This window comes from Mastomys coucha, unplaced genomic scaffold, assembly GCF_008632895.1.
Source record: "Mastomys coucha isolate ucsf_1 unplaced genomic scaffold, UCSF_Mcou_1 pScaffold6, whole genome shotgun sequence".
Lineage (NCBI taxonomy): Eukaryota > Metazoa > Chordata > Mammalia > Rodentia > Muridae > Mastomys > Mastomys coucha.
This window is the reverse complement of record NW_022196912.1, coordinates 88,972,632-88,995,412: the sequence shown is the minus strand read 5'-3', so window position 1 is coordinate 88,995,412 and position 22,781 is coordinate 88,972,632. Positions and strand designations below refer to the sequence as shown.

General features: G+C 43.5%; 1 protein-coding gene across 1 annotated transcript in view; it reads right to left on the bottom strand.

Annotated features, from left to right (window-relative positions):
• Snapc1 (small nuclear RNA activating complex polypeptide 1) overlaps nucleotides 1-9,190 on the bottom strand; it is a 20,832-nt gene extending 11,642 nt beyond the window's left edge. Inside the window, exons 1-7 of the mRNA XM_031356694.1 lie at nucleotides 8,937-9,190; nucleotides 5,436-5,595; nucleotides 5,125-5,265; nucleotides 3,915-4,019; nucleotides 3,233-3,391; nucleotides 1,100-1,168; nucleotides 525-587 (exon numbers count right to left, since the gene is read on the bottom strand). Of these exons, the coding sequence (XP_031212554.1) occupies nucleotides 525-587; nucleotides 1,100-1,168; nucleotides 3,233-3,391; nucleotides 3,915-4,019; nucleotides 5,125-5,265; nucleotides 5,436-5,595; nucleotides 8,937-9,142 (903 nt within the window). The 5' untranslated portion in view covers nucleotides 9,143-9,190. The remainder of the gene's footprint in view (nucleotides 1-524; nucleotides 588-1,099; nucleotides 1,169-3,232; nucleotides 3,392-3,914; nucleotides 4,020-5,124; nucleotides 5,266-5,435; nucleotides 5,596-8,936) is intronic.
• Nucleotides 9,191-22,781: the final 13,591 nt, after the last annotated feature.

The window sequence follows — 22,781 nt, the reverse complement described above, 5'->3', positions numbered from 1 at the left end:
AAAAAAAAAAAAAAAAAAAAAAAAAGAAACATCCTAACAGAAATGAACTGAAAACAGCAAAGAAAAGACACAGAGTCAAGAAAAAAATGGTACAATACAAAATATTAATTTAAAGAAATTCCTCAGCATAAAGCCCTAGGACTGAAACCACGCCCCGCAAAACGCCAACGATCAATGAAAACCCAATTACAGTACCAAGGTGTCCTGAGCTTCTAGGACAAAAAGCAAGCTCCCAGAAGGTGGACGAGGACGGAGAACATGGCTTTGGAGTTCTAGGCAAAGGGAAGAGCTAGAGGAGAAGCTGCAGCGGGGGCTCTCTGCTCAGACGGTGAGGCTTGGCACTGACTTCTAATCTGTGTGTATGGATTACAGAGACGAAAGCTAAGGTGCCCAGACAGTTTCTGCTGTACCCTCTTCTGGTGTGTCTGAAGACAGAACAGTATACTCATATACATAAAATAAATAAATCTTAAAAGAAAACTGAGGTGCCACTGAGGAAAGACCTTTCTAAACAAGGAACTTACCTGGGCGACAGCTGAAAAGGCTTTTGCTTTTATTTTCGCTAAAGACATCGCTCTTTCACATCTCTGGAAGGAAAATAAACAAAGAAATTTAAGTTGAAACATAAACGTTAGGGAAACTATGAAAATCCAAGGACCTGTTCTCGGGATAAGATAGTTTAGGTACACACACCCTCTGCCTGACATACTGCAGGTGACATAATGCCATCCTCACTGGTTGACCATTTCCTTCAAGGCTCACAGAGGAAGGAGAAACAAAGCCTTGGGGATTAAGCTATTCCCTCATCTGCCTGTGCCTAAAGATGGCAGGTCAGATGAAACACGGGACACAAGCCTTACCTGCCCCTGAGATTGACAGCACCTTCCATCACTCTGCCCCACTTGCTCAAATGGCTAACATCTCCCTCCCAACCTGCACTCCGAGTGACCTGCACAGTTTGTGTGAAGAACAGACTAGCTACCGCAGAACACAGACTGAACTTTTCCTGTGTTTTCATAACACGGCCCAAGGGTCATAACACTTATGAAGCAGAATTAGTCACACATAAAGGGAAAGACGCCCTTAACAGTCTGCAGACCTCCAGCTCCTCTGAAGTGCCTTCGCTATTCTCTTCTCCATCTTTAAGTTTGGGTTTTAAGGAGGGATTCTGAAAGAACAAAAATTTTATTTACATATGATAATATATATACATTTATAATTCTGTTCATTATATATAATTAGTAGATCACAATTTTTTTAAAGATGTATTTATTTATTTTATGTATATGAGTACATTGTAGCTGAACAGATAGTTGTAAGCCATCATGTGGTTGCTGGGAATTGAACTCAGGACCTCTCTGCTCACTCCAGCCCCTCTCACTCTGGCCCAAAGATTTATTATTATATATAAGTATACGGTTGCTGTCTTCAGACACACCAAAGAGGGCGTCAGATCTCATTACGGATGGTTGTGAGCCACCATGTGGTTGCTAGGATTTGAACTCAGGACCTTCAGAAGAGCAGTCAGTGCTCTTACCTGCTGAACCATCTCATCAGCCCAGTAGATTACAATTTTAACAATGAAAAACATTTACTTTTAGTTACTGTAAAACCAGAAGGTAGTTTCAAATGTCTGCAGCACGGGTCTCCATCTGTCTTACTGCTGTGATAAAGACCAGGGCCAAAAGCAACTCGGGAAGGAAAAGGTTTATCTCACCTCACAGCTTCCAGCCCATCATGAAGGGACTCAGGAGACAAGAACTGAAGCAGAAGCCGTAGAGGAATTCTGCTTACTGGCTTGCCCCCGTGACTTGCTCAGACTACTTCTTTGTACCACCCCAGTACAGAGCAGTAAAACCACAGAGGCCTGGGCCTCCCACACTGATCAGTCATCAAGAAAATGTCCCAGACTTGCCTACAGGCCAGTCTAACAGAGGCATTTAACACAATTGAGGTTTCCTCTTTTCAAAGGACTCTAGCTTTCCTGGAGCTAACAGAAAACTAACCAGCACACTAACATGAAGATTACAATGTTTCATGCTGGAAAGAGAGCTTAGTGGGTTAGGGCATCCATTGGCACCCTGATGACCCACATGCTAGAAAGGGAAAAGCCAACTCCTATGTGCTGCCCTCTGACCTCCTTAAGCACTCACTGCACCTGCGCAGAAGCAAGTAAGGGTGGAGACATTTTAATACCAGAAAGTTTCAAGAGTTCTAGAAATCATTGTTAAATCACCTAAAGTGCCCTAATTAATGAAGAATTCCATATACCTCCTGTGGCATTAAAAAAAAAAAAATGGCTGCATATGCTGATGCAACTTTAACCCCAGTACTGGTGGGGCTGGGGGGATGCAAAGAGGATCTCTGTGGAGTTCAAGGCTAGTCTGGACTACTTAGTAAGAGAGAGAAATATGGCTAAAAAAAAGAAAAAATAATCCATGGTATGGTGGTTTGAATATGCTTTTCCCATGGAAAGTGTTAACATTAGGAGGTGTGGCCTTGTTGGAGGAAGTGCATCACTGTGTAGGCAGACTCTGAGGTCTATTGCTCAAGCTCTGCCCAGTACAGAAGAGAGCTTCCTTCTGCCTGCCTGTAGAAGAGTCTCCTCCAGCACCATGTCTGCCTGAATGCTGCCATGCTTCCCACCATGATGATAATGGACTGAACCTCTGAAACTGTAAGCCAGGCCCACATCTTGCTTTTATTAGAGTTGCCTTGGTCATAGTGTCTCTTCACAACAATGAAATCCTAATTAAGACACATGGCTAAAACCACACAAGAGAGACAATGCTGGAGACAGAGAAGCACCTCCCCTGAGTGCAATGTCCCCTACTATACAGGAAATGGGGTAGCTGGAACCAGACCCTCAGGTTCATAAGAAAAAGGACTTTTTCAAAACTTTAGATGTACCCACTAATATTTACATGTTGGTAATGAATCCCAAGTTTTACAACAATGTTAGAATTAATTCTGCACCAAACAAAATTAATCTATATTCTGAGTTTAGATTAAAAACAATTCAATAATATTTACTCTCCTCCAGGCCCATTTGTAAAACTGAATAATGGCATGTCACAGGCCTAGTAAGAGACAAGGCTCTAACAAGAAAGGTAATACTCTCTAAATTTTGAGTCCACAGAAATGTGGCCTCTCTACAGTACTGACAGATTTAAACATCTGTGTATAACACGGGGGTGGGGGTGGGGGAACAGAGCAACAAGCAAGAGCTTACCTTCCGTTCTTTGTGCCACTCCTGATGCTCCAAAACTATGTTCTTAATGTTGTCAAAAAAATCCTCCTTTACCAGACTGAGAGCTTTGTCTGGCATGGACTTGTCTGCTGAAATAGCATGCTTCATATTTTGATAATGATCATGAACATTCAGCATTTCCTATAAGTGAAAAGAGGATTTATTTCTTGTGCAATGTAGGCTTTTTTTTTTAATGACTGTTTTATTTTGTTTTATCCTAAAAGACAGGGTCTTCCTATGTAGCCCAGGCTAGTATTGGAAGTGTAGGCATGTACCACCATGACTGGTCCTTTATTTCTAACTTTGATGGCAATCTTCTTTTTTTGTTTTTTTTTTTTCCTCCCAAGACACTATTTCTCTGTGTGGCCCTGGCTGTCCTGGAACTCACTCTGTAGACCAGGCTGGCCTCGAACTCAGATCTGTCTGCTTCAGACTCCCAAATGCTGGGATTAAAAGTATGCGCCACCACTGCCTGGCTTAATGATAATCTTAAAGGCAAACTAACTCAAAATATAATTACTTTCCAAAGTGGCTACAAGTTGCAGGATATATGCTAAAATCGTAACAGGAACTCTGAAATCTAGTTAATGAAGTCATAACCACAACATATTAACCGTCAACAAAACCACTTTCCCCAACTTCAAGAGAATAAGAACAAACTCACCTCTATCACATCAGAAGTGATAAGTTTCATTACACGATCATTCGGGTCCTTAAATTTTTGTGTCACTTCAGTTTGTTGAACCTTTTTCTTCATTCTACATGAAAGCTGAATACAAAGAAATGCCTTTGAAATGAACACCTAGGGCTGGAGAGATGGCTCTGTGGGCAAAGACACCTGCTGGGCAAGCTGGTCACCTGAGTAGATTCCCAGGAATCCTCATCAAGGTGAAAGGAGAGAACAGACACCACAGTGGTCCTACTGTGCACATTCAGGTACACACATGTATCACCTACATAATTGTCAGATACACAAACATGCACAATAGTAACAATTTTTCAAAAATGTTAAATGAGCACCTTTAAAGTATATTTTTAAAGGGCTTAGATATAAGCCTGGAATAAATTTATATGAGTAGAAGAACACACAGTACACTTGTTAACTAGCCATTTTCAGAGTCTACTGGGTTTTTCTAAGTAGTAGACGCCACACTGAATGCTACAGGGTCTGCCCGGCTTCCAAAGGTCTCAGGATTTGCCAGAAGGAGAATAGCTGTTAGCTCAATTGTTATAAAACTGAAGAAACGGTGGGATTTATTAGAAGTCCATTTTGTATCAACTGAGATTTAAATTCCTTATTCTTCAAGTAAGCCCTCTTGACATTCGAATGGAGAAAGGAATGAGGCTGAGGGAGGCAGCTCAGGGGCTGAGGACCAGCCTCAATGCATGTGGCTCAGGGCTGACCCCTCAGCTCTGGAAAGAGATTTTAAAAAGCAGATACAGAATGTCAGATGTCGGATCTCTTCCTGCTCACAGTAACTAGCTCCACATGTGTGGTCCACAAACACCCTACACTCAAGAGCAGAGGCTCAATTCTGTCTGCAGGGAAAACAAAACAATCAGAAAATATCCTTCTTATTGCAAGGCTAGAGTTTTGAACACCACTAACAGACTTCCCATTTTCAGGAGAACAAAGCAGGCTGTGAACAATGAATTGTTACTGCTTGTTTTTAAAGTAACTGTTTTTTTAAAGCCAGGTGGTGGCAGCCCATGCCTTTATTCCCAGCACACAGGAGGCAGAGGCAGGTGGATCTCTATTCAAAGCCAGGCTGGTCTACAGAGTGAGTTCTAGAACAGCCAGGGTTACACAAAGAAACACTATCTTGAAAAAAAAAACAAAGAAAAGAGAGGAAATGATTTTTTAGGTAACATACCAGCTTGGGCATCGCTGTAAAGTGGAAGGCTCTGTCAAGCCGAAGCTTCCTGAAAACAAAAGCTGCATCAAAATGCTGTGCGTTTACCAAGTCTTGCTGAAATCTAATAACTTCATCCCAATCCTTCAAGGCAATTCTGATCTAGAGCCAGGGGAGAAAAACCACTGTGAGTATACCAGATCCTTTTCCACAGGTGTCAACCTAAACACTGGCATTTCCACTTGAGTCTTTTATTATTTAAACAAAACAAAAACCAAAAACAGTGCCTGGGTTCCAGTTTCTTCAGAGGGACAGTAATCACCAGGCCTCACCTTTTGTTTCGGCTGGCACAGCTGTGTGTTGTACAACCCGTATAGAAGATACAAAGCGCCAACTCTGATCTGGAAGGTGTGTGGAGGCAAAAAGTAGCGCCACGCCAAAGCTAAGGCTTCTTTTGTAAACATGTTCTTTTTTAAATTTCTCATTTTGCCACTGTAAAACAAAGAGGAAATGTTCCCTTTGTTAAATAAATATGGACAAAGGGCACTGAAGGCATGTGCTTCTGTAACCAGCGGCTAGGAACTAGATGGAGAACCCTCACCCAGCCCTCTTGTGACTCAAGCAGAAAGAGCTTATTTTCTACTGTCCTTTACACCACACAGTCAGGTAACCATGACACTGCCACCAAACACCAGCCTTGCTGCCAAACTGATGACTCTAGAAAAGGCTTCAAATTCATATTGAGTACTTAAAACACTTAATATTGAAATAACCATATTGTTACTGACTCAAACACTCTCTGTATTTTAATCTATACATTACCCCAATAGTCTCCAGGATTTTCATCACTTCCTGTCCATGGGAACCTTAAGTGAAACTTAGAGAGAGAGAGATAACCCTACCTACCTCACCTTCCCGTTCACCAAAGCACAAAAGCAAGTCTGAGCAAAGAGACAATGAAAGCAACGGTGACATCAGAGTGTTCTGTGACAGGCCTTAAATTGGCAGATTAAAAATGTTCTCCATTTTTTAAAGCCAGACACAACAGCACACTCCAGAGACCCCAGCAACTGGAAAATAGACATAGAAAGATCAAAAGATTTAAGCTTATCCTTGGCTACATACTGCCATCAAGGCCAGCCTGGGCTACAAGAGACCAGTCTCAAAACAAAACAGGTAGTTGGGGGTGGTGGCCCAGACTGTAATCACAGCACTCTGGAGACAAGAGACAGGACTGCCACAAAGTCAGTATTTAAATAAAACCTTAGCTAAAATGCCTCAAAACACATTTAACTCATGAAAACAACTGACATGCACGTAATTATAAATATGTTGCATTTTTCATATTAATAACAGCAAAATAAAACAGTAAAGACCTAAGCACCTTCACTAACATAATCTATTACATCTCATTACAAATGGGGGAAGAGATCACTTTGGCTCTCAAACACTAAATAAGTACAGTAAAAGAACATAATAGATGGGGGCTGGCGAGATGGCTCAGCGGGTAAGAGCACTGACTGCTCTTCTGAAGGTCCTGAGTTCTGGTGGCTCACAACCACCTGTAATGAGATCTGGCGACCTCTTCTGGTGCATCTGAAGACAGCTACAGTGAACTAGCTGGAACGAGCTGGGCCGGCAGAGGCCCTGAGTTCAATTCCCAGCAGCCACACACATGATAGCTCACGGCCATCTGTACAGCTACAGTGTACTCATACACATAAAATAAATCTTAAAAAAAAAAAAAAAAAAAGAGGAAAAAAAAAAAGAACACGAAAGACCTACAGTAGTGTTGAGACCAAAATGATCCTAAAGAAAATCCAGCAGGGGGTGGGGGGCCCACAGTGGCGCATGCCTTTAATCCCAGCTCTCAGCAGGCAGAGGGATCTCTGTGAGTTTGAGACTAGCCTGATCTAAATACTCAGTTCTAGGACAGTCAGAGATTCACAGAAAGATCCTGTCAGAAAAGAAAGAGAAAGAGAGGAAGTCCACCACCCCTTTTGTGGAGTAACCTAGAAAAACTTCCTTAGTGTTACCCTCACCTTTTTAGTACAGTGAAAGAGTAAGGATTTTACAAACAGAAAAGACAACAGGTTGAGCAAGGCGGTGCACACCTTTAATCCCATCTACCTGGTACTTTCCAGGGCAGCCAGGACTGTATAATAAAACCCTGCCTCAAATAATAATAATAATAATAATAATAATAATATTTAATTAATTTTTTTTAAAAAAAACCAGGAAGACATAATAGATTTAGGTTTTTTTTTTTAAAGATGGGGGTCTCATTTTCCAGCCTAGGCTGACCTCAAACTTGCAATACCCCTGCCTCAGCCTCTTGATCACGCTAATGATAAGCCTATGACACCACACCTAATAAAACTAACTTCCACCAAGCCTCAATTTTCTAACCTCTAAAACACAGACACTTATACCTGCTTTTTTAGTTAAGTATATTAAATAGTGAATGCACTACAGTTAGCTACATAAAACATCAATTATACAATAGTTTTTGTTGTTATTTTGGTTTTTGAGACAATATCGCCTGCAGAATTCTTTGTAGCTAAGATGGCCTTGTACTCCTGGCCTTGATTCTCCCCACACTCTGGGCTTAGAGGAATGCTTCCCCATAACCATTTAATTTCATCATCTGTAATAATTTTCAACTTCACTTGTAATAATTTACAAACTACATTAATAGTTTACATCAATAGTATAAAAAGTTCTATTTTATTCAGCAAAAGTTCTAGTAAGATTTCATTAAATCATTTACCCTTTCAAGAATTTATACGGTAATTAATACAAACACCATATTCAAAACCTAGGCAAGGTGGTGAATGCCTGACCTTAGAAGAAAGGCATGCAGATCTCAAGGCCAGCCTGGTATAATATCAAATTTCAGGCCAGCCATGGCTACCCAATGAGGGCATGTCTCAAAAACAAACAAAAACAAGGAATACCATATTAATCACATCACTGTTCTCACAAAGTTCAGTCTAAGGGAGAAATCAAAAAGTAGTAATAAATCTGAACATTAATTTCACACGTGGAACCATCAAATATATTGGTTCGTTTAATTCCCACACTATCATGAAGTATTATTATCTATTTTACAAACAAAGAAGTTTGTCCCACAGCCTTGTCTACAGAGTGAGTTCCAGGGCAACCAGGGTCATCTCGACGAAAAAAAAAAAAAGTTTGTCCCAGATATGGGGGAAAGGGGACTGGGGAGCTGTATTCAAATCCTGATGCCCAGGACCCATCATCTCCGCTCTTCACCGTTATCCAAGACTGCGGCTCCAATTATGAAATATACTCTGGCAGGTGAGATAAACACTTCATGCTGGGTGTAGATAGAACTCGAGCCTCTCCCTTAGTCCCGAAAGGCAAAAGAATTCCCTAGAGAACTGTCAAATATGACTGACGAAGTGGACAAGCAAAAGGAGATGGAAACTTCCCAGGCTAGGAAACTCCAGTGGAGTATTAAAAGCAACTCGAGGCAAGAGAGTGAGTGCAAGGTGTGGGCACTTGAAATGAGGCTGGGAACAGGGGCAAAGGAGGCTACTGAGCTGAATTTGGGCTCTTCAGAGGCTCAAACCTGCACTTCCAACCTCGGCTCTTGCAAGCTAAATGAATTCGTTGGTGTGGATACTTTGTTTCGAACCGTGGATTCATTCAGGGCAAACAAGATTGGAACGAGGAGGTCGAAAGGCAAAAGAGGCGGTGGCGATGAGGAGGGGCGAGCCAGCAGTGCGCAAGGACGACCCACGGAAACCGCCCAGGCAGAGGTCGGGGACCCAGGCTGCGTTCCCTCCAGGGGGCCGAGGCACACCCACCAGAAGATGGTCGCGAACTTCATGTTGCGCCAGAGCTCCGCAAAGTCCTCGAAGCGCACGCTGTCCAACTCTTGGAAGCGGCTGAGCAGCGTCTCGCAGTCAGTCTGCAGGCCCGGAGGGGTCCCCACGCCTTCAAGAGTTCCAGAGCCCGTGGGACGGGTCCCGGCGCCCGCCGGAGTCCCCATGCTTACTCCGGGCTGGGGCATCCGGGAGCCCAGAAGGTCCTATAGCACCGCCCCAGGCGCGTCACATCACGCACGCGCACTCCGTGACGTATAATCCTGGGCCTCAAGCCCCGCCTTCATCCGGGTCTTTGCTGGAGCCTGCGGCGCTTCTTGCGCGTGCGTGAGTGCGCGGCGCTTTTAGTCTAGGAAGCTGGGTAGGGTTGCCTACGCCTTTAATTTCAGCACGTGAGAGGCAGAGGCAGGAGGATTTATGTCACTTACAAGCCTGCCCGGTGAATGTATTGAGTTTCAGGTCTACATAGAGAGACCCTCAAAATAAGTAAGTGAATAAGTAAGTAAATAAATAAATAAGACCTTCAAATTAAATAGGTAGGTAGGTAGGTAGGTAGATAATAAAAGTGCCCGCTAACTCAGTCGGTAGAACATGAAGACTCAATTTCAACGAATTGCCGCCCGGCTTATGTAAACTATACTTACTCTGCCAATCTTTAAAGTAACCCTACAGTAGCAACCACCCTAACCTCCCACCACGTGGGAAGATGATCTAAAGAGAACTTCTTAGGAAAGAAACTCCCTTGGTTCTTCCTCATTGCCAAGATCCCCTACAGTCTATCCTTACTTAATTGAGTGATTAATTTGTGGCTCGCCGAGTAATATGCAACCACTCTGGCCAACAGTTGCTGTTTCATACCCTTGTTGCCTCTGACAGTCTCACACAGTACTGTGTCAGGAGCATCTACTTGACACTGTTTTTACCCTTGTTGCCTCTGACAATCTCGCACAGTACTGTGTCAGCAGCACCTACTTGACACTGTTGTTTGGCTGAAGTAGCTCTCTAGAAATCCCACTTTTTAAGCTGCTGCCAGGGGCTTGTTACGGGTTTGCATTATGTATCTGAACTGTATTTCCGTTTTGAAGGCATACTAGTCTTTAGAAAAGGTATTCTCGGGGGTGCTTGTATGGATGCATTTATTTTATTGTTTAGTGTGTGTGTGTGTGTGTGTGTGTGTGTATGTGTGTGTTTTTACGAACACACCTCCTGGCCCATGTGGAGGCCAGAAATCGAAGTCCAGTGTGTATACATGTATTTTTGTTGTAGTTGATTTTTAATTTTATGAAGATAGAATTGCAATCTATAATTCATATTCTTCAAGATATTTTTAAACATTTCAAGATGTATCCATGCTGTTATTTATGGCTATGGTTCTTATTTTCACTGTTGCTTAATACTCCGTTGAATTAATACTGATACTTTGTTGAATTAATACATAATTTGTCCACTTGGAGTTTATTTAAATTCCAGACTTTGTTATCATAAACAAAACCACTACAATCACAGTACCGCCTAAAATACAGAAGACTCGATCAAATTGGAATTTTCAAACCAACTTTAAAGCTTATTTCCTGTGGCAAAAATCCTTAAGACAATTGACTTAAAAAGAGAAAATGTTAGCTAGGTGTGGTGGCGTACTCTTTTAATCCCAGCACTCAGGAGGCAGAGACAAGCAGATCTCTGTGAGTTCAAGGCCAGCCTGGCTTGGTAGTGGAGAAGTTTCAGTTGATTGTTAGTTAGTTAACCCTATTGCCTTGGGAGGAACTTGGATGATGGAGCTCTTAGGATGTGTGTGTGTGTTGGGGTCCAAGAATCGCCACCCAAATCATATAAACACTGATCTTAAGCAAGAATAGTTTATTGAACCTTAATACTGAACATTCAAGACCATAAAAAGGACTTGGGAGCCTAATTGTGGTACTAGTCTGCTCTCAGAATAGACTTTTTATAGGAAAAATCAGGTTCAGAAGTTTAAAGGGCAAGGAGGGGAGCAGTTGGCTTACTAGGCAAAGTAACCTTTAAGCTCATTGGTCCTGAGTAAAGTAAGCAGGGGGATTTCAGAGCATTGAGCTAACAGAGCATGCATGTTATCATCATAATTTTGGGCTTATTAGTAGCATTCTTCTGTGCCAGCCACAAAAACCACAGTGAGCTCATACATAGATGCAAGAAGGGCTGCATGGTGATCAGCTCTGACTCAGGATATTTTAGACATAACAGTTCATATTGATCTTTGATTTGATGGACCCTATGTAAAGTTTTGTAGAATTTAAGATTAGCAAACCTCAGACAGGCCAGTCATACAGAACAAAGCAGGGTATGTGGTCAGGATGTCCTTGCTCTAAGCCCAGTCACTTCTCTGTGTCAGTGACTGGCAGGCATGTTACAGCAACAATATGAAATAGCTAGCAGGTATGGAACAAAATGGCTACAGCTATTCTGGGGGTGGGTGTTAGGCCATAGCATGTTGTTGTTGTTTTCTTTCTGACATTATTTTCAGGGGTGTGTGGTGGCATGATTTGTACACGGAGACTAACGCACACTTTCAGGCCATCATTTCTCGCCTCCTTCTCTATAGGGATCCTGGGATTCTTAACTCAAGTCTCAGGTTTTCCCCTGCAGGAGTTTCACTGACTAAGTCCTCTTACTGGCAACTAGTATTATTTATTCATTCATACATTCATTCACATATCCATTTCAAGAGAGATCCTTACCTGGAACCTCCTAGATAGGTCAGGCTAGCTTAGAACTTGAGATTTTCCTGCCTCAGCCTCCCTGGTCCTGGGATTGCATGTGTTCACTACCATACAGGACAAATTTTAGCTTTAGTTGGCAATAATTCTCCCTATTTTGGGTTATAATACAACCCAGAATTATCTTAATATATTGTGGGAAGATCAAACTGAGCCAACTAACATACCACCACCATCTCCTTACTTTAAAAAATTCTTTCTTAATTTACTTTTTGCATTTTCATATATATGTATGTATGTATATACAATTTGAGTTGTTCCTCCCCTATTCCTCCTCTCCTCCTGCCCCCATTCCCACTTGAACCCTCCCAATCTCCCTTGCAGTTTCCTATCACAGTGGCTATTTATCCTTTACTCCTTTGAAGCTCATTATCTCAGGCATTTTTGTTTCCGTAGTGAGCTTAGCAACACAAGGAGGTTCTAGTAAGAGCCTACATTGCCTGCATCATATCATGATGAAAAGCAGTATGTGTGTTTGTGTGTGTGTGTTACTATGTAGTTCTGGCTGGCTGAAACTTTGTGTTTAAGTCAGGCTGGCCTCAAACTCACAGAGGTTACCTGCTTTGGTCTGCCTCCCCAGTGCTGATATTAAAGACATGCACAATAGTGCCTAGCTCTTCATATATTTCTTTGTTGCTGAAATTCCTTCTCTGTAGGAATTATAAACAAAACTTACCTCAACCTAAAATCCCAATGACAAATTGAGGCACGATTCTACCAAAAGTTTATACTGGGGACCAATGTATAAATAAATCAATGACTATATTGGGCTTCCTTACAGAGAATGGGTAAGGGTTATTTACAGGGGTGTGTGCCACGGACTGGGATTTCTTATGGGGTCCCTTGTTCCGAGGGACGATGGGTTCTGGCCAGGTGTTCACGGGATTCGGCTTTCACAAACAGACTAGACACGAGTGGCATAAGGTCTGAGTGTATTTCTCAAAAAATGACATGAGGCTTTTACAATCATTGCAAAAGAGAAAAATGAAAAACCTGGCAGCTCAGTAGTCAAGGTACATCCTGAGGCCACCTAAAACACACTAGGTCTAAAACAGCAGCCATCTCCTCTGGATTGGTGCAGCACCCCCAGGCTCCGAGTGTGTTCCGGCTGCATGGGCCCGGCCGGAGTCCCGGGAGGCTGTTGGTGCATGAGCCAGGAGGGTAGAGGCTCGAATCTCCAATCTTCAATGCTGACTGCCCGAATCTCAAATGCTCCTCACTCTCTCGAATCTCAACTGGTGCTGCTCCCCACCCCCAGGCCCAAGCACTCTGCGCCCGGGGGGCTGCGGACTGCATGAATCTCAGCCCTAGTCCACCTAAGTTCTGGTTCTAGTCCGAGTTCAAGCGAGTCCGAATGTTGAATGTTGACTGCTTGCTGCTGAATGCTGAATGCTTTTTCTGTAAGCTTTAATGCCCTACCCAAAATGCTGGAGGCAATTAGTTAGAATGGCTTAACATTCCAAGCCAGGGTATAATGCCCTACCCACAATGCTGGAGGCAATTAGTTTGGATGACTTACATTCCAAGCCATGGTTTGACTAGGATGTTGGAACATTGGTGAAGGTCAGAGAGCAATGTCCGAATTTTCTCTTACTAGCAGTGAAGAAATGATATCTTGGTGAGCCCCTAGCACACAAGTATAAGGACATATCTGGGCTACCTCTGAGTTTGGGGTGCCAGGCGACAATGCGGAGGCAGGAGACTGACTTTCCTTGAAGTTTACGCCTCAAATACTGCTATCACGCAAAGTGTGCGTGGCAGGTGTGGGCATGCCTACTCACAAAGATCATATCTGAAAAGCCTCTAGCCAGCAGAAACGAGGCCCTACCATCCCCTCGTCTTCCCCAGCCTATATACTCTAGGCCCTCCAGAAGCCTTGTTCAAGGAGAGTGAAGCTGTATACCATAGGTAGCACGATAATTTGTAATTAGGCATAACTGAGCTCCCCAAGGTAGAGTTTGCTTGGTTCAAAGGACAGTCATGCTGTAACAGGCCCCCAGACCTTAACATAACTGACGACATAATGGAAGAACCATTGAGGCCTTGGAACCCAATGGGTAGGCAGTGCCACCTGCGAAAAGAAGAAGAAAGGCCTAATCCAGGAATGTCCATAGCTCTGTGAACGTCTCTAAATACACTACCCTAGCTTTTGGCTTCAGCAGCACTGCTTCCAGCTAACTGTTCTTGCTAACTGAGGTATGTTCACCCAGGATATGGGTTTGTTTGTTTGTTTGTTTGTTGGAATTAAAGGCTTATCCTCTGAAAGACTCAGGACTGTGAATACCCAGTGTAGTTGCCAACCTGCTAATAAAGACTTTCTATTGGCTTGAGCCTGCGTCTGAGTGATCTTTTTTGGTGGACACCCCACAACGATGCACAATGTTCTAAATCTCTCACTTCTAGTCAGCCTTTCATCATTATGACAAAATACTTGATGTAATTTGTTACCAGTCAGCTGGCTTGGGTCTTTTTGCTGTAGTTGGACAGAAGTCATGAGTAAGATTGGGCACACCAGGCCCCTGAGTACCAGAAGTTGATGGATTGGTACAACAGCTTCAGAAAGCTTGTCCCTTCGGCTCATGAACGCTGTAAGTTTGGGGCCTGAGAGTTAGCTCGGTGATTACTTATGGCTCTGACCCTCAGAAGCTAGAGACTTACAGTTCCAGGTGCTCAGGAAGATGTTTGCTGCTTTAGGCCTTTGTTACCTGAGTAACAAATGACCCGCCATTGCTGGCATACTTCCCATCTCTCTACAGGCATTCATATTAGCAGCACTTAGTGTCAGCTAAGGCTTCAGTCCCTGTGTCTTAGGAGTTGACACTCTTGGCCTCTAACAGTGGCTGCTGTTATAATTCTCAGTCCTGGCCACTGGAGCCAGTAGTAGCCCCTTGCTGATCTTTGAGTGCTGAGTCCTCTGTTCTTACGACTTGCAAGGAATCTAGAACTCTGTCAGTGACTAAGGCCTACCATCTTCCACTTTTGGTCTTCAAAACCAAAAATCTGGTTTGTTTGGTTTTTTTTGTTTTGTTTTGTTTTTCTCTTCTGTAGTCTTTAGCAAGCTTCTCTCACGTTCTCTCCTTCCATTGTCCTTCACCATTTCGGGTGCCTCTGCTCACCACAGTTTCTTCCCTCGGGTTGTTCTTTGGGTCCCTTCAGTCCCCTTCTTGATGCTATTGCTGTTATCACTGCAGCTTGTCATCACAGTGAGCCTCAGGTTGCAATTCTTGGTAGCAGCACATAGGAGTCGACCTCCTCATTGAGTCAAGCAGTAGAGAGGGAAAGAGAAAGAACGGGAGAGAGAAAGGGAAGGGAGACTGAGAAGGGAAAGGGAGAGGGAAGAGAAGAGAGAGAGAGGAAGAGGGAGAAGAAGAAGGAGAGGTAGAGGGCTGGCGAGATGGCTCAGAGGTAAGAGCATTGACTGCTCTTCCGAAGGTCCTGAGTTTGGATCCCAGCAACCACATGGTGACTCACAACCACCCGTAATGAGATCTGATGCCCTCTTCTGGTATGTCTGAAGACAGCTACAGTGAATTACACTGGAGCGAGCAGGGCCGGCAGAGGTCCTGAGTTCAATTCCCAGTAGCCACACACATGATGGCTCACAGCCATCTATACAGCTACAGTGTACTCATACACATAAAATAAATAAAATAAATCTTTTTTTTTAAAAAAAAAGGAGAGGTAGAAAGAGGGAGAAGAGAGGAGGAGGGAGAGGGAAGAGCGAGAGGGAGAGGGCTCTGTAGGAAAGGGTACTTACCACCAAGCCTGAGCACTTCAGGCCTAGCTGGAGGAAGGAATAAACTGACTCTTTTTTGTTTGTTTGTTTGTTTGTTTGTTTTTTTAAAGACAGGGTTTCTCTGCATAGCCCTGGCTGTCCTGGAACTCACTCTGTAGACCAGGCTGGCCTCAAACTCAGAAATCCGCCTGCCTCTGCCTCCCAAGTGCTGGGATTAAAGAAAGGGGCGTGCCACTACTGCCATGACTCTTGAAAGTTGTTCTCTGGCCTTCACACATTTACTGTGGCATGTGCATATTTGCATATAAATAAATAAATGTGATTTTTTTTTTAAAAGAATTTTTTTAAAGCATAGAGAGCTGCCTAGCTATAGAGCCAGATGGATGTAGGAGGAATATAAAAGAGCAGGATTCTAATTTGCATCAATAGCAGCAAAGCATCCAGTTCCACCAATCAAAACCTTATTTAAATATCAATAATGAGGTCTACATAAGAGCCAGAGAGATAGCTCAGTGAGTGAAGGCACCAGCTGCTAAAACTGATGACCCAAGTTCAATTCCTGGGACCCCACATGATGAAAAACAAAAAACAAAAACAAATCTTATAAGTTGTCCTCTGACTTCTGCATATACAGCCTGGTGCATGGACATACATACACATATACATACATGCATGCATACATACTCAGGCATGTGTAGAAAGACAGAAACAGACAAAAAAAATAGAGGCAGATAAATAAATGAATAAAAGGAGATAAAAAATAATAAAAGCCTTATACAAAAGCCATGCACAAGCCTCACACTGTATCTATCTCAGCTTTCTCTTGGGGTGCAGAGGCAAATTCTTTCCCTTCTAGCCTAAGAAAGAATAACCCAAACTAACCAGGCTTGGAGGGTCCGCCAAGGCTTGCATCGGCCTGGTGAGGTCTTCCAAAGCAGATGCAAGCTGTCGGGGAACAGTCAAGGCTGAGATGGAAGCGGTGGCCCCAGCGGTCCAGGTGGTAGAGATGCCCAAGACTGGAATGTGGCATTGGAAAGATGTCTGTGAAGGTTCGAGTGCTCACAGCAGCCAGGAAACAAGGGGAGTTACTCAGGTGAGTTTCCACTCAAGACAGGCATGAGACATTAGTCAAAGAGTCACATATATCACACCCCAAACAGCTTAGTTCATTTGAAGAAAAAGTAAAAATTTAAAAGTGCCTAAGATAGTAAAGACTTATCACCAAGAGAGTTATTTTGGGTTTTTTTCTTTTTGTTTGTTTTGTTTTGTTTTGTTTTTTGAGACAGGGTTTCTCTGTGTAGCCCTGGCTGTCCTGAAACTCACTCTGTAGACCAGGCTGGCCTCGAACTCAGAAATCCTCTGCCTCCCAAGTGCTGGGACTAAAGGCGTGCGCCACCACTGCCCAGCTTTGTTCGTTTTTTTAGATAAATTCACACACTGTGTGTAGCCCAGGCTCCCCCAGCTCTATGGCAACCCTCTCCCCTCTCAGTCTTCCTGCTTCAGCCTCCCAAGTGCTAGGGTTGGAGGTATAAACTACCAAGCCCACCTAGCGTTAACATTCTTTTTAAAATTATTCATTTTTTATTTTATATACACTGTTTTTTGCGTTCATGTGTGTCTGTGTGAGGATGTTGGACCCCTGGAACTGGAGTTACAGACAGTTGTGAGCTGCCACATGGGTGCTGGGAATTGTACCCAGGTCTTCTGGAAGAGCAGTGGTTGCTCCTAACCTCTGAACCATCTCTCCAGTGCCAACACTAACATTACTCAACAGTGCTTTAACTCATGTTTTAAAAATGTCCTGAAAGGGCCTGGGAATTTAGTTTCAGTGGTAGAATACTTGCCTAATAAGCCCTGGGTTCTGGTCCTCAGGTCCTGCAGGCAGGGGTGTGGTGTAGGTAGGAATGGGACAAATAGAAAAGCTTCTAGAAAATATTGTGTCCTCTCACCTGGTTTTGAAATCTTAAAAGGAAGAGGACTTAGCTTGTCTCAGGACTTCAGTCTGTGATTACTTGGCTCCACTGTGTCAGGGCTGTAGTGAGGTCGAATCTCCCTGAGGGGAGGTTGAAACCTCAGCAAGCTGCTCATATAATAGTACACAAGGAGAGGACACAGGACAGGATCAGGCCCCTCCCTAAAGGCTATTGATTAATGAATCCATCAATGATTAACTCAATGATGAAGACAGCCATCATAGACCAACCATGTCCCCGTTGCTCCATCTTTAATACTGCACTGAAGACCAAGGTTATAAAACATGAATGGGGAGGGAGGCTCAAAACATTACTAATTACTGACATTACTAATGTTAAATTTAAATGTAGAGCCTTACGAAGCATCCACTGGCCTCTTCATTTCAGTTATTTTACTCTTCAGCTCTAGGATTTCTATCCAGCTCCTTAAAATAATGTCCACCATAGGCTAGCTTTTCTGAACACTCAGTCTCCAAATGGAAACACTGTTTGGAAAGATAGTGAACTTTTGAGATTAATAACCAAAGAGAGCTTTGCCACTGTGTGCTGGCTTTGAAGTTTCAAAGGCTAGCCTGACTTCCGGCTCTCTGCTTCCTGAGTGTGTGTGTGTGTGTGTGTGTGTTTGTGTGTGTGTGTCCGGCTCTCTGCTTCCTGAGTGTGTGTGTGTGTGTGTGTGTGTGTGTGTGTGTGTGTGTGTGTGTAGTCTGGTTCCTGACTATCATGCAGCTGCCCTGACTTCTCCAATAAGGCACTATCTCACCCTAGAACTGGAAGCTAAATTAAACCCTTTCTTTACTTCCTCCTTTTTTCTTTTTCATTCTTTTTTGAGACAAGATCTCATTATTCAGCCCTGACTGGCCTAGAATTGGCTGTGTAGACCAGGCTGGCCACAAACTCATAGAGAGAGGCCTCTGCCTCTCAAGTGGTAGGACTTAAGGGGTACACTACACAAGAACTAACTTATTACTAAGCTATTTTATCACAGAATCAGAAGAGAAACCACTACACTGTGTACCTGCAGCCTGCATCTGATGTGACGCTATGTTCACACACTCCTGTACTCTCAAGTGTGCTTCCCTTTGATTCTCTGAATGTATTTTGAATGGCTGCTTTAAATTTTTTGTCCAGTTGGCCATATGGGCCCTCTGACCATGTAACTTTTCTTCATTGTTTTTTTTTCTGCCGATGTGTCAAATTTTTCTGTTTCTTCTTGTAGCTCATAGTTGTTTTGTTTAAAGTTGACTCTTTTAGGGAATTTGTTATAACAATTTTTAATTTGTATGTGTGACTGAAGTCCTTCACACATTCCCTGTAGCTCACTGCTTTTACTTATTTATTTAGCCTCTTGGTAAGACTATTTTTAGAAACATTCATTTCCCTTACATTGTGCCTGTTAGATCAACCTATGCCCTGTCTAAGATACCCCATGTCAAATACACAGTATTCCCTTTGGGGGGATGCTTTGCCCTAGGTAACCCCGTTTTACTATCAGCCTTTGACTCCATTTTGAACACTGTATAAACAACACCTTCTGACCAGCAGTATCATGAGACACAGACTGGCCACTTATTTCTAAGAGAACAACCCTAAAAAAAATCACCAGAGTTCATTGGGATCACATGAGTGTATCAGGAAAATGAAACCCCGGGCATAGGAAAGGTGGGACACCCTCATCTGAACCCTCAAAAGAGAAGACACCTAACACTGTGGAGCTCTGCCAACCGGTGTCCTGACCACCAGTTTGTGCATCTGGAGACTGACAAAGGACTCCTTACTGTCCCGGGGGCCTCAGCTTGGCTCTCAGTCACCACTGCTGCCATGGCCTACTCAGATGGTCCACTCATTCTCTACTCTGTGGCTTCCTTGCTTCAACCACTTGATTCAACCCTGAGATTCAGCTCTGATTTGTCACCCTATAATCCTCTTGCACCCATGCATAGACTTTGCCTATCTGCCTTCTGCCTATATGCAGTAGACTTCTTTGAACTTTGCTGTAATGCCTAGTAGTAGTAGTCATTCTGCTACTACTACTACTGCTAATACTACTGATATCTCACACACACACACACACACACACACACACACACACACACATACTCACAGTGGGATGTGTGGCCTGAGAGTTAATATTAACAAAGATTAGAGTAAAAGAATCTGTGTTTGCTAATCATCATCTATCAAGGGAAACGGGGGTGATTTTTACAAATGATATGCAACAAACCAATTGTAGCTTGTGAACCTATTGTTACTTAATAAGTTCTGCCGCTGTGGAAAGACACAAATGCATCAGTGTCTCCGACAGTGCACTCAAGAACTGGGCCATTGATGCTGGTCTGCAGTTGCCTTGACTCACTCTGTGTAACAGTGGTTTTCTGTGCTGCTCTTTATCTGTTTTCCCAGTCTGTCCTCCTGGGGTATCAGCCTCCTCTAACTGGTAACTAATGTACCCTGGGGCATATGGTGATCCATAGCCTAATCTAGTTGAATTTAGGAAGTCAAAGGAGGGACTTTTTTGAGTTCTGTCTTTACTCTGACCCTGAGGCCATCTGTAGCTGTCTCTTCCCTGGCTCTCGGATAAACTAGCTCACCTGTTACGTAGCCTGTTGCCTCTAGACAGCTACCAGCCTCCTCTTACTGACTACCACCCAAGCACACCCTATTTGCAAGAACATCGTTAGTTTTTACCTACAGTCTGTTTCAAATAAAGTCAGTTCCTACAGAGACAGTGTCAGAGTTCAGTTCTTAGGGATGCCTCTGCCTGAGCAGAATCTCTGAGCTGATACTCTTACAGCTGGGGTTGGAGGCCTACCCTCAGAGAGACTCTTCAGCTTTATGGGTATGAGTCTGAGAGGGGATCTTGGCTCTGTAATCCTAAGCTTGCTTACTGAGATGCTGAACTCCTTGCCTATACGTGCCCTCTGGGATAGCGAGAAATGAAGGACAGCTAATTTCTCCTATCTCTCAGCCACACTTAATTTGAATTTAGTTTCTCATTGTATAGCCATTTCTCCAAATTGGAATACCTACCTTGTCCCAGAAATGGATAGAGGAGGGGTCGTAAGTCCCAGGAAGCTGAAAAGAAAAAAGTCTACAGTCTCACTAAACCAGTCTCACTAACTCCGGAAGTTACATGATTCCGAGACTCCTCCACCAGGATAAAATAAGCAACAAGAGATAGCTGGCAGAGAGAGAAGAGACTCTTCAGAGTCGCAGACTGCAAGTTGGACAGGGAGCTCTGAGGATGCGGCTTTTTTGAGTTACGCCCCCCCCCCCCCCACACACACACGCTGGGTTTGGGGCTGTGGTGACGTCACTCAGGTTTCTGTAAGTAAACCAAATAACCTTAGAGGTTCATCACGCTAGATTTGGTGGAATCGTTTCTGCGGCCTGGTGATCAGAGCTCTCTCTGCAGTGGAGAAGACATGTCCTTTTGCAACTTCTCACCATATGCTAGAGGTGATGAGTTAGACTAGCCTGCCCCTCCCAGAGAAACACCTAGTAATTTTACTCTAGGGCTCTGAGGATGAGGGAGTGTGGGCCTCTTGACCCCACTTATAGGAATGAGTCTCTGTTGTGCTAGGTACAGAAATAATGTTGCAGAAATCCTGAAGCTGCTTTTTAGCCAAGGTTCAGCGGATTTTTTGTTTGTTTTGTTTTGTTTTTTGAGACAGGGTTTCTCTGTGTAGTCCTGGCTGTCCTGGAGCTCACTCTGTAGACCAGACTGGCCTCGAACTCAGAAATCCGCCTGCCTCTGCCTCCCAAGTGCTGGGATTAAAGGCGTACGCCACCACCATTGGGCTGGATTTTCTTGAATAACTATTTCAGTATTTACTGTATTCGCTTTGAGTGATTAAAAGAAACTTCAAAGGACTACTTAAAAATTGCTTACTTATTTTTATTTAAAAAATTTTGTACAGTGTATTTTGATCATATTTTTCCTCCCCCAACTCCCCCCAGATCCTCCCAACCTCCCAACCCACTCCATTTCATGTTCTCTCTCAAAAATCCAAAACAAACAAACAGAAATGAAAATCAAAAAAAAAAAAAAAATGAACGAAATTGTTTAAAGTGGGAATGAATCCGTGGAAGCTTTTCTGCTGCTACTTGCTGGGGATCTGTTTAAAGGCATAGTCCTTATCCTGGACTTGCTAACCATCTAGTGCAGAATCAATCCCTGCAAGTAGATAGGACAATTTTAGTGTACTGTGGAACAGGTAAGTCCAATGCTATAAGTGAACATTTAGGAGAATCTTGGAACTCAGTCCATGGAGGTGAGTTCTGAAGAAGGGACATTATTAAGGAGTCCAAGATGGGGAGAGTTCTGCAGACAGAGAAAGGCAAGTTCAGGGTGTAGAGAAGCTAGAGAATGAGATAGGAGAGTATCGCGCCCAACAAGAGAAGCTGGTAAAATTGAGAACAATATAGACCCAAGGCACGGCCATGCAAGTGAGAGCTGGTAACTGCTGAGCTGGTACTGGCCGACTCTGGAATGAGACAGCTAGCTGTCTCAGGCGGAGCAGGCAAAGCAGAACAGCTCTTGGGTGTGACTCCTCTGGGGATGGTTTCAGTTCAGGAATACTCAGGACCTTGCTGGGCAGCCCACATCTGGTTTCCATAAAGAAAAGAACAGGATTAGACTGGATGTGGTGGGAAAGGCACGGGTGGTGAGTGACATCCGGGGCTTCTGGTTTCTCGGAATAAGTGAGGCTGTTCACTGAGGGAGGGATGGAAGAAGAGCCATTTAAAAGACACAGGAGAACCTAGGTTTGCCATTCAGCTTGGCGTTGTTATCCTCATCATCATTATTGATAGTGGTAGCATGTATCTGTGCTTGTGTATGTATACTGTGTGTGTGCATGACTGTGGGTATATGGATGCAATGGTGCACATGTGCAAGTCAGAGGACAATTTGTTGTTTATTGGTTTTTTTGTTTTTCGTTTTGTTTGTTGGTTTGTTTTTATTTTTTTGAGACAGGGCCTCTGTGCAGACTAGTCTTAGATCAACTTCACACAAACTACAGTTATCTTAAAGAAAAAAAAAAGAACTCAGTTGAGAAAATGCCTTCATAAGATCCAGCTGTAGAACATTTTCTCAATTAGTGACTGGGCCCAATGCAAGTGGTTCCATCCATAGGCTGGCGGTCCTGGGTTCTATAAGAGAGCAGGCTGAGCAAGCCAGGGGAAGCAAGCCAGTAAGCAGCACCCTCCATTACTCCTCCATGGCCTGCCTCCAGGTTCCTGCCCTGTTTGAGTTCCTGCCCTGAATCCCTTCAATGATGAAGTGAAATAGAAGTATAAGCCAAAGGCACCCTTTTCTTCCTAACCTGCTTTTGGACATAGTGGGATATTGTTGTTGTTGTTGTTG